This window comes from Rhinopithecus bieti, unplaced genomic scaffold, assembly GCF_001698545.2.
Source record: "Rhinopithecus bieti isolate Rb0 unplaced genomic scaffold, ASM169854v2 scaffold_29928, whole genome shotgun sequence".
NCBI lineage: Eukaryota > Metazoa > Chordata > Mammalia > Primates > Cercopithecidae > Rhinopithecus > Rhinopithecus bieti.
In genome coordinates, this window is record NW_016814053.1 from 5,646,574 (window position 1) to 5,657,329 (window position 10,756).

The 10,756-nt window shown below is 54.9% G+C and overlaps 2 protein-coding genes across 2 annotated transcripts; both read right to left on the bottom strand.

The window, feature by feature from the left end:
- Window positions 1–409: 409 nt before the first annotated feature.
- Window positions 410–4,090, bottom strand: LOC108513693 (bone morphogenetic protein 4). Its single transcript, XM_017849541.1, has 3 exons — window positions 3,928–4,090; window positions 2,538–2,914; window positions 410–1,577 (listed from the first exon to the last, which is right to left on the bottom strand). Exons 2-3 carry the CDS (start codon window positions 2,905–2,907, stop codon window positions 721–723), a joined length of 1,227 nt encoding a protein of 408 aa, XP_017705030.1. The 5' UTR covers window positions 2,908–2,914; window positions 3,928–4,090; the 3' UTR covers window positions 410–720.
- Window positions 4,091–5,042: 952 nt separating this feature from the next.
- On the bottom strand, window positions 5,043–10,399 carry LOC108513694 (bone morphogenetic protein 4-like). The gene is made up of 3 exons (XM_017849542.1): window positions 10,321–10,399; window positions 6,870–6,994; window positions 5,043–5,796 (listed from the first exon to the last, which is right to left on the bottom strand). Exons 1-3 carry the CDS (start codon window positions 10,380–10,382, stop codon window positions 5,435–5,437), a joined length of 549 nt encoding a protein of 182 aa, XP_017705031.1. The 5' UTR covers window positions 10,383–10,399; the 3' UTR covers window positions 5,043–5,434.
- Window positions 10,400–10,756: the final 357 nt, after the last annotated feature.

Below are 10,756 nucleotides of genomic sequence, written 5' to 3' on the forward strand. Positions count from 1 at the left end.
TAAAAGTAGAGGTGGGTAATCATTTTTCTAGAGTTGAGAACTCATCGCACTCAGCTGTGATACGCCTCAACAGGTGAGTGAAACAGAAGATGTACAAGGGGCCCAAAACGCAGTCTTTAATCTGACCTACACTCCTTTCATCCCAGTATTTCTCCAAGGCATGTGTCATCCAGATGGGAGAGGATACTATGTCCTTGTTAACATTAAATAGAAATGGAAAACAATTCATGCTGGCAATTACCATCTCTCTCTGCGAACAGTTTACTTCCTGTCCCTACAACTTAACCACCTCCAGGTACCACCTTTTGACTTCCATCCAGCCTCCAACTCACCTCAACAGAAAAAAGCCTCATTCAAAAGAGATGAACCCAAAGGAAAAGAGAAAGGATAAAGAGAAAAAAAGCCATGATTTACCTTTAAAATAATGACTCATTTTATTTTTTTCTTTTAATACGTAGTTATAAATATATTCTGTCAAAATATATGATCAATATGGTCAAAACATTTGCACGTAAAGTCATAAATAAGGTCAAGGTGAATGTTTAGGGTTTTTTTCCTTTTTTTTTTTTTTTTTTTTTAAAATAAAAGTCCAGCTATAAGGAAGCAGTCTGTGTAGTGTGTGGGTGAGTGGATGAGAATGTGTGTGTGTATGTGTGTGGTGTGTGTGTGTGTGTGTTGTGTATATCTGTCTGTCTGTCTATCCTCAAGGACTGCCTGATCTCAGCGGCACCCACATCCCTCTACTACCATCTCCTGATAATTTTTCAGTACCACCTTATCATACTCATCCAGGTACAGCATGGAGATGGCACTCAGTTCAGTGGGCACACAACAGGCTTTGGGGATACTGGAATTGACAGAATTGACCAGGGTCTGCACAATGGCATGGTTGGTTGAGTTGAGGTGATCAGCCAGTGGAAAGGGGCAGTCCCCATGGCAGTAGAAGGCCTGGTAGCCTGGTGGGGCCACAATCCAGTCATTCCAGCCCACATCGCTGAAGTCCACATAGAGCGAGTGGCGCCGGCAGTTCTTATTCTTCTTCCGGGCCCGCTGTGGGTGATGCTTAGGACTACGCTTGGCCCTCCGGCGTCGGGTCAAGGCATGGCCCCGGCCATCATGGCCAAAGGTGACCAGGAGGGGCCGGAGCTGGGCCCAATTCCCACTCCCTTGAGGTAACGATCGGCTAATCCTGACATGCTGGCCCTGGTGGGTCCGAGTCTGATGGAGGTGAGTCACCTCAATGGCCAGCCCATAGTTTGGCTGCTTCTCCCGGGTCCAGCGAAGGACCGCAGGGCTCACATCAAAAGTTTCCCACCGTGTCACATTGTGGTGGACCAGTCTCGTGTCCAGTAGTCGTGTGATGAGGTGCCCAGGCACCACTTCTGCTGGGGGCTTCATAACCTCATAAATGTTTATACGGTGGAAGCCCCGTTCCCAATCAGGGCCCTGGTCCACCTGCTCCCGGAAGAGCCGAAGCTCTGCAGAGGAGATCACCTCATTCTCTGGGATGCTGCTGAGGTTAAAGAGGAAACGAAAAGCAGAGTTTTCACTGGTCCCTGGGATGTTCTCCAGATGTTCTAGGCACAGTTAGGAAGGAAGGGGAAAAGAAAAGCACATGAACTTTTTTCAAAGATGGAAGAGTCAAGAGAGAGCTCAGGGTTGGGCGATGAATGGTGAATTCTGCTTACGCAGGGGAAACTACTGGGGGGAAATAAGCATACCCCTTAATTTGAAGGAGCAGATAAGTGGGGCAGCTAGCAAACCAGCAAAATGTAGCTAGCATTTCTCAAGCACCAAAGACAGAAACTACCTCCCAGCCTCCTTGATATGTCTAATAATTTCCATGTGTCAACTCCTCTACCGCACCACCATCAGACTCCTCTTTTAAAACCCCTCTTGGTTTTGTGTCCACAGTTTTCTTTACAAGTGGTTGTAAAGAAAAGAGGGGCCAACAGAGCACAGGCAGGAGGAGACATGCACACAACCACCTTCTCCCTCTTCCACTATTGAGTACCTTACTAAACATTTATTTCCCCAGCGATCTTGGAAACACAGAGCATGCCTTGTTGATCATGTTACAGAGGGGAAAATAAATTCCAACACAGTAATGATGCTGGTGGATTAATAACTCAGATTTACTTTGGAAAAGAAACATCCGCTAGGAAACATTCAGATCGGATTACAAGGCCCCTATTGAATAAACCCGACAAACACACAGCTGTAATATTAAATTCAGTAGGTGCTTTGAAAAAAACGGGCAGAAAAGCCAGCAGAAAAGGCTTTGATATAGCAAAACACACCGCTGGGGCTAGCCCACGTCTGAGTGCTGTCATTCCCCTTCCCCTGAACACCTCCCCTCCGTCTCCAAAAAATAAGTTCGGTGGCAGCTCTGCAAATTATTGGAGGTAAGGAGCTCTGTTCCTCAGCCTCCTGGATTGGGGCTTTGATGTAACCCGAACTCTTCTTCCCCAGGGCTTTCACTGCCCCTCTAGCCAGTCTCACTAGCCCTCCCCACGCAGACTGGGGAAGAGACTGACCTTCGTGGTGGAAGCTCCTCACGGTGTTGGCGCGGCTGGCCGGGCGCTCAGGATACTCCAGACCAGTGCTGTGGATCTGCTCTTCCTCCTCCTCCCCAGACTGAAGCCGGTAAAGATCCCGCATGTAATCCGGAATGACGGCACTCTTGCTAGGCTGCGGGCGGCGGCGCAGCCCGAACATCTGCAGAAGCGTCGTCTCGAAGTCCCGCAGGAGCTCATGGCTCTGCCCTGAGCGGCGTCCTCCCGCGTGGCCCTGAATCTCGGCGACTTTTTTCTTCCCCGTCTCAGGTATCAAACTAGCATGGCTCGCGCCTCCTAGCAGGACTTGGCATAATAAAACGACCATCAGCATTCGGTTACCAGGAATCATGGTGTCTCTGGGGAGGGGAGGGGAGTGGAAGGTTAGAGAATAAATAAACACCAATAAATAGGGAGAAATAGATGTGTCTGCATATGCATTTAGGGCTAGAAATGGAGGGGCAAGATGGAAAGCAGGTCAGAAAGATCAAGTTTGTGTCTTCTCCCTCACACCACCCCCCCACCCACCAGCTGCAGCCATGCACGGCCTGAAAGTAAGAATTGCCCTGTAATTACTTGGTCTAACTTGTTTACAGTCAAATAACCCCAAATCAGATAGCCTCCATCCTGTTAATCTTTTTTTGTCCTAACTGCTATCTGAGCCATGATCTCAGCGTGGCTTCTTCAAGGATAAACAGTTAACATTGAGGGGTAAAAGGGGTGGGGAGGGAGAATTAGAATGACATTGCTCTCCACTTTAGACCTTCAGCTTCCCTCCCTTTTCCTCCACCCTCAGAGCCCAACTTTCACAACTTCCAGTTGGTTCAGAGCCAGAGGGAGGGAAAGTGAGAGGCAGGGGCTGGGCGAAGACAGAGGGCGACAGGATCCAGAAGCCAAGAAGGTGGTCTAGGAGCTAACCGAGTGGCTGGACGACTTATTGTATTGTGGCCGATGACTTTGAAATACTCAGCCAAAAGTGCCTGATCGTGCCCGCTCACCCCAGGAGAAACCTCTGTGAGTTTTGACAAGACAGTGGGAATGCGCCACTGAGACACTGGGTGCTCCCCAGGCAAGTAGGGTAGGGGAAGGGAGTGGTTAGCCCTCAAGGTACAAACCCGGGCTTTCATCTCTTTAGCTCCCTCGCGCTCCCCTTTTCTTGCAACGCTGAGGGCGAGTGCGCGCCAGCAGCACTTTAAAAGGAACTGGTAAGCTTCGAGCGCCCCGGCTGCAGGGCCAAGAAGGGAGCGACAGGGCTGCCAGGGTGCAGAGTGTGGACATTGCAAGGGAGGTCCGACGGAAGGGACAGCCGGCGAGCAGGGGTGGTGAGGGCAGAGTAAATTCCCGGGAGGGGAAGGAAGAGGTGTCTACTCACTGACAGAAAACAAGGCATATAATAACAGTCCATGATTCTTGACAGCCAATCTTGAACAAACTTGCTGGAAAGGCTCAGGGAAGCTGCAGCAGTGCGTTGCTCGGGATGGCACTACGGAATGGCTCCTAAAAGGAATATTTGAATATAATGAGACTCCGGCGCAGACAGACTCTGTTTTCTTCCAGCCCCTCGGAGTCACGTGAGCGCCGAGGCCCCTCCCGCGGCGGGCGGCGAAAGGGCCTGCGCGCCCTACCCTCCTCCACAGCCCCCCGCCCCTCGCGGGCCCGCCCCCTCCAGGCGAGGCCAACCTCCGCGCCCGCCGCCCGAGCCTCTGCGCGTGAGGAGCTCCCGGCGGCGCTCGGCAGAGCCCTCGGCCGGTGCATCGCGGCCGCNCTTCATAACCTCATAAATGTTTATACGGTGGAAGCCCCGTTCCCAATCAGGGCCCTGGTCCACCTGCTCCCGGAAGAGCCGAAGCTCTGCAGAGGAGATCACCTCATTCTCTGGGATGCTGCTGAGGTTAAAGAGGAAACGAAAAGCAGAGTTTTCACTGGTCCCTGGGATGTTCTCCAGATGTTCTAGGCACAGTTAGGAAGGAAGGGGAAAAGAAAAAGCACATGAACTTTTTTCAAAGATGGAAGAGTCAAGAGAGAGCTCAGGGTTGGGCGATGAATGGTGAATTCTGCTTACGCAGGGGAAACTACTGGGGGGAAATAAGCATACCCCTTAATTTGAAGGAGCAGATAAGTGGGGCAGCTAGCAAACCAGCAAAATGTAGCTAGCATTTCTCAAGCACCAAAGACAGAAACTACCTCCCAGCCTCCTTGATATGTCTAATAATTTCCATGTGTCAACTCCTCTACCGCACCACCATCAGACTCCTCTTTTAAAACCCCCTCTTGGTTTTGTGTCCACAGTTTTCTTTACAAGTGGTTGTAAAGAAAAAGAGGGGCCAACAGAGCACAGGCAGGAGGAGACATGCACACAACCACCTTCTCCCTCTTCCACTATTGAGTACCTTACTAAACATTTATTTCCCCAGCGATCTTGGAAACACAGAGCATGCCTTGTTGATCATGTTACAGAGGGGAAAATAAATTCCAACACAGTAATGATGCTGGTGGATTAATAACTCAGATTTACTTTGGAAAAGAAACATCCGCTAGGAAACATTCAGATCGGATTACAAGGCCCCTATTGAATAAACCCGACAAACACACAGCTGTAATATTAAATTCAGTAGGTGCTTTGAAAAAAACGGGCAGAAAAGCCAGCAGAAAAGGCTTTGATATAGCAAAAACACACCGCTGGGGCTAGCCCACGTCTGAGTGCTGTCATTCCCCTTCCCCTGAACACCTCCCCCTCCGTCTCCAAAAAATAAGTTCGGTGGCAGCTCTGCAAATTATTGGAGGTAAGGAGCTCTGTTCCTCAGCCTCCTGGATTGGGGCTTTGATGTAACCCGAACTCTTCTTCCCCAGGGCTTTCACTGCCCCTCTAGCCAGTCTCACTAGCCCTCCCCCACGCAGACTGGGGGAAGAGACTGACCTTCGTGGTGGAAGCTCCTCACGGTGTTGGCGCGGCTGGCCGGGCGCTCAGGATACTCCAGACCAGTGCTGTGGATCTGCTCTTCCTCCTCCTCCCCAGACTGAAGCCGGTAAAGATCCCGCATGTAATCCGGAATGACGGCACTCTTGCTAGGCTGCGGGCGGCGGCGCAGCCCGAACATCTGCAGAAGCGTCGTCTCGAAGTCCCGCAGGAGCTCATGGCTCTGCCCTGAGCGGCGTCCTCCCGCGTGGCCCTGAATCTCGGCGACTTTTTTCTTCCCCGTCTCAGGTATCAAACTAGCATGGCTCGCGCCTCCTAGCAGGACTTGGCATAATAAAACGACCATCAGCATTCGGTTACCAGGAATCATGGTGTCTCTGGGGAGGGGGAGGGGAGTGGAAGGTTAGAGAATAAATAAACACCAATAAATAGGGAGAAATAGATGTGTCTGCATATGCATTTAGGGCTAGAAATGGAGGGGCAAGATGGAAAGCAGGTCAGAAAGATCAAGTTTGTGTCTTCTCCCTCACACCACCCCCCCACCCACCAGCTGCAGCCATGCACGGCCTGAAAGTAAGAATTGCCCTGTAATTACTTGGTCTAACTTGTTTACAGTCAAATAACCCCAAATCAGATAGCCTCCATCCTGTTAATCTTTTTTTGTCCTAACTGCTATCTGAGCCATGATCTCAGCGTGGCTTCTTCAAGGATAAACAGTTAACATTGAGGGGGTAAAAAGGGGTGGGGGAGGGAGAATTAGAATGACATTGCTCTCCACTTTAGACCTTCAGCTTCCCTCCCTTTTCCTCCACCCTCAGAGCCCAACTTTCACAACTTCCAGTTGGTTCAGAGCCAGAGGGAGGGAAAGTGAGAGGCAGGGGCTGGGCGAAGACAGAGGGCGACAGGATCCAGAAGCCAAGAAGGTGGTCTAGGAGCTAACCGAGTGGCTGGACGACTTATTGTATTGTGGCCGATGACTTTGAAATACTCAGCCAAAAGTGCCTGATCGTGCCCGCTCACCCCCAGGAGAAACCTCTGTGAGTTTTGACAAGACAGTGGGAATGCGCCACTGAGACACTGGGTGCTCCCCCAGGCAAGTAGGGTAGGGGAAGGGAGTGGTTAGCCCTCAAGGTACAAACCCGGGCTTTCATCTCTTTAGCTCCCTCGCGCTCCCCTTTTCTTGCAACGCTGAGGGCGAGTGCGCGCCAGCAGCACTTTAAAAGGAACTGGTAAGCTTCGAGCGCCCCGGCTGCAGGGCCAAGAAGGGAGCGACAGGGCTGCCAGGGTGCAGAGTGTGGACATTGCAAGGGAGGTCCGACGGAAGGGACAGCCGGCGAGCAGGGGTGGTGAGGGCAGAGTAAATTCCCGGGAGGGGGAAGGAAGAGGTGTCTACTCACTGACAGAAAACAAGGCATATAATAACAGTCCATGATTCTTGACAGCCAATCTTGAACAAACTTGCTGGAAAGGCTCAGGGAAGCTGCAGCAGTGCGTTGCTCGGGATGGCACTACGGAATGGCTCCTAAAAGGAATATTTGAATATAATGAGACTCCGGCGCAGACAGACTCTGTTTTTCTTCCAGCCCCTCGGAGTCACGTGAGCGCCGAGGCCCCTCCCGCGGCGGGCGGCGAAAGGGCCTGCGCGCCCTCCCCTCCTCCACAGCCCCCCGCCCCTCGCGGGCCCGCCCCCTCCAGGCGAGGCCAACCTCCGCGCCCGCCGCCCGAGCCTCTGCGCGTGAGGAGCTCCCGGCGGCGCTCGGCAGAGCCCTCGGCCGGTGCATCGCGGCCGCTGCGCTCCCCGGGCTAAGGGCGCAGCGCGCGGAGAACCCGGTTCTCGGCGCGGTGCGTCGGACAGGGCTCCCACGCCAGGCCACCTGAAGCCAGAGGATTTGGGGCGCACTGAAGGGACTGCGTCTTGCAGCTCGAACCCTGTTTGAGTGGGGCCGGTAGCGAGGTCGGGAAAGTCTCACCCGCCCAAAGCCTCACCACCGAGAGGCACTTAAAAAGGAAAGCGCCGAGGGACCCTGCACACGCGCGTATACACACACAAGCAAACACGAGCTCCCCGCCACTTCCTCCCCAGGGTCTCCACAAGGCCAAATATTGCTCCCAATGACAGCCAGTCACCCCTTGGCGAACGCCTGCTAAGGCTCCGAAGAGCGGGGCCACCGATCTAGCTCCCGGCTGAAAGCTGCCGACCTTGTCACGCACGGGGCCGGGAATGGGCGGAGGGTGTTAGAGGGTGATGGCTGTGGGAAAGTGAGAGGGAGCAGTTGCTAGTCATTGCTCCGGGTCCATTACAGAGAATCCCCAAACCAAGTCGGCCGCTGCGTGGCCCCTCTCCCCCGGCAAAGCAGACCCCGAAGAAGCCATTCCAGGCAGAGGGACAGACGCCGGGGCTCGCAGCTCCGGGCAGATTCAGAGAGAGGCGTCGCTGCAGAAAAGACGCATCACAGTTTTCAGATCTTAATGTCGCCGAGGTTTTACAACTCCCGACCCGGCGCAGAAAGGAAATCCCACCATGTTCCCGGGAGTCGAGAAAACCGTGAACAGCTTTCGGCCTGCGCTCGACCTCTGCGTCTGCGTCTCTCTCGCCTCGGCTTGGCTTATTTTTTAAACCACCAGACTCCTTCCCCGCCACTTCCTTCCCCACCCCTTCCTCCGTTGCACCAGCAGCAGAGTCGCAGCAAATACTCCTTCAAGAATTTTACCTACCCACAGCTCAAGCGATTACTAGGATGTCCTGACTAATTGAAGATGCTGCGGCGCGCGTGGGTCGCTCAGAGCAAGGGTCTCTTCGAAAACCCGACTCGGCGCAACTCAGCGTTCAGCAGGGCCGGGCGTGCCAGGTCGCCCCCGGGACCCTGGCCCCAAGACTCCTGCCCCAAAGCCCACTCCACCCGACCTCCCTTTCCTGAGGCTGTTCCTGGTTGCCGCTTTGGTCGCTCTGGAGCTCAAGGGCTCGGGTTGCCTGCCGCCCCACTCTCCACGCAAAAACTTGGTTTTCTTCTTAGGGGCACTTGCAGGTAGACTTGAATGAAGAAGAGTAAAGGATCGAGCAGCTCAGCCCTCCCTCCCGACGGTGGATGCCCGGCGTCGACCCACACCTCAGGTCAGGGTGCGGAGGCCGCTGGCGCCCCTGCGCGACCGTCCGTGCCCCGCAAGAGCCGCTCGGCTTTCGCCTTTGCTGGTCCCGCGCCACCGCTGGGGCGGACTGCGAAAGGGTTGGGAAGAGCAAAGGGTTTTTTTGTTTTGTTTTGAGACGCAGAAGCCCTTTAAAAAGCCCGGCGAGGGCAGATCCAGAAGTAGAGAAAGGAGACGGAGGCAAGCTGGTGCCCGCGAGGCAGAGGGACAGTGGAAGGGGCGGGCGCCCGGGATCCCCGGAAAACCCTCGGCCCCAAGGAATCTCCTGGGGCGGGAGCGCGCGGTTCTAAAACCGAGAGGATAGGGAGGGGAAGGGGGAGTTGTCTTTCAATTTCGGATTCACCAGGATTCATCTCTCATCACATTTTCTTCTCAAATTTTAAATCGAAAAGATAAAAGCCAAAAGGACTTTCATCCCCAGAACTTTTTCTTGGGGGAAAGGAATGCAACTCGGGGTGGTTGTCCTTCACTTCCCTACCCGAATCTTCTCCTAATGCCGAAATGTGTTTACAGGTAGCCTCAGTTTACCAAGTATGTATCTCTTGAGGTGTTTACGTCTCACAAAGCCTTCAACTCATAAACCGCGATCCTTGAAAACCATCCTCCAAAGAAGTGCTTAGGAGGCGTCTGAGGCCCCCGGACCAACTCCCGCTGGAAAAAGCCTGCAGGGACCCGGGAATCACGGGATCCTTTCCCGTCGGTTCCGGGCCGGGAGGGCCAGGAAGAGCCGCGCGTCCGCCTTTCGTCCCGCCAGGAACTCCCCATAGGACACGACACCGCAGGAACGCGCGTCCTGGGAGCCCCTGGGATCCTGGCGGTCGTCTCTACGGACGCTACACCATGAAACGATAGAGGGGAGGCTCCTTGGGTTCCGCAAGTCGACGAAAATAGCTCGTGGAGAAGGCGTCTCCTGCAACTGCAGTTCGCAAGCTCTCGGGGCGCCCCGCCAGCTGGGGGCCAGATTGGGTGACACTCCCCTCGACGCAGCCTCCGGAGCGGCACGCACTCTCCAGAGGCCAGCAAGACCGCGCTCTCTACCGCAGAACCAGCTCCAGCTAGGTGTTCTCTCCCCATCTCGCCGTCGCTCTGCCCCCTCACTCTCTCCGGACCTCAGAGCCGGCTCTCTCCTGCCTCCTCCCGCCCTTTCCGTCCGGGGATCGCAACCTCCAGCCCGTGGGCAACGCGTTCAGCCCAAGACCCCACAGTTTTTCCCAAAGACCCCCTACCGAGGGCTTCTCTTGCTTCTGCTCTCCTGCCCCGCACTTCCCAAAGGTGAGAATCTCCCAGGGACTGCTGGACAGAGAAGGCCTGGGCAGGAGCAGCAGCCGATATTTAAAGGTCTTTCAGCGCCAGCATCCCCACCTCCAGTACCACTATGGGAAAATAATTAGGCCACCTTTTGCCTCGGTCACAGCCTGAGTCCCCAGCTTATTCCCCCCAAGGAGGCTCCTAGACCCCCTCTGCCTGTCTCCCCTCACCAGGTAGCCTTGCTCACCATAGGTCCCTGCAGTAGCGGGCTCGCCAGCAGCAGCTCCTGGGGACCTCTGAACGGTTGTAGTGAACCTGGGCGAGGGCCGGGGACTGGGGCGCTGCAGGCTCGGGACAGCTTGGACGGGAATCCCATCGGGGAGACAGGCTAGATACTCAGCCCGAGCAGCAGCGGCGTCTCAGGCTCGCGTCCCTCCGCTCGGATGCCACACTCACCTAGCTTCCGGGCCGGGCTCCGCGTTCCTTCCCTCCCTCCCTCCTCCTCTGCCTTCTCGCATCTTCCTTCCTCCTCTTTCCCTCCCTCGCTTTCTTTCTTTCCTTCCTCCTCCTCTTCCCCGGCGGCCCCTCCCTTCTTCCCTCCTCCCTCGCTCGCCTCCCTTTCTGGGGATGGGAGCCCCGCCCACATCCTCCCCTCCAGCCTCCCGACCTCGCCTAGCAGGCCCGGGTCCCGGAAGCCCAGGCAGCGCCCGAGTCCGCAGCTGCAGTGCGAGCTGGTACGCCGATGCCTCCAGCTCTGGGAAGCGGCTGGGGCTCACCTGGGGACCACGTGCGGAGGTACTAGAAAGCATGCACCGACTAGTCGCTGTACCTTCCAAAAATACCCATGGGAGTCTGGGCTTCCCTGAGTTTAGTGTAACTGCTGCCCAAACTG

Bases quoted from the DNA above. Each gene is read 5' to 3' on its own strand.
- LOC108513693 (XM_017849541.1), bottom strand. From the start codon at position 2,907: ATGATTCCTGGTAACCGAATGCTGATGGTCGTTTTATTATGCCAAGTC. The intron at 1,578-2,537 runs GTCAGTCTCTTC...AACTGTGCCTAG, and splicing joins GAGGAGCTTCCACCACGAAG to AACATCTGGAGAACATCCCA.
- LOC108513694 (XM_017849542.1), bottom strand. From the start codon at position 10,382: ATGCGAGAAGGCAGAGGAGGAGGGAGGGAGGGAAGGAACGCGGAGCCC. The intron at 6,995-10,320 runs GTGAGTGTGGCA...TATTCCTTTTAG, and splicing joins GAGCCCGGCCCGGAAGCTAG to GAGCCATTCCGTAGTGCCAT. The intron at 5,797-6,869 runs GTGAGTAGACAC...TATTATGCCAAG, and splicing joins ATATGCCTTGTTTTCTGTCA to TCCTGCTAGGAGGCGCGAGC.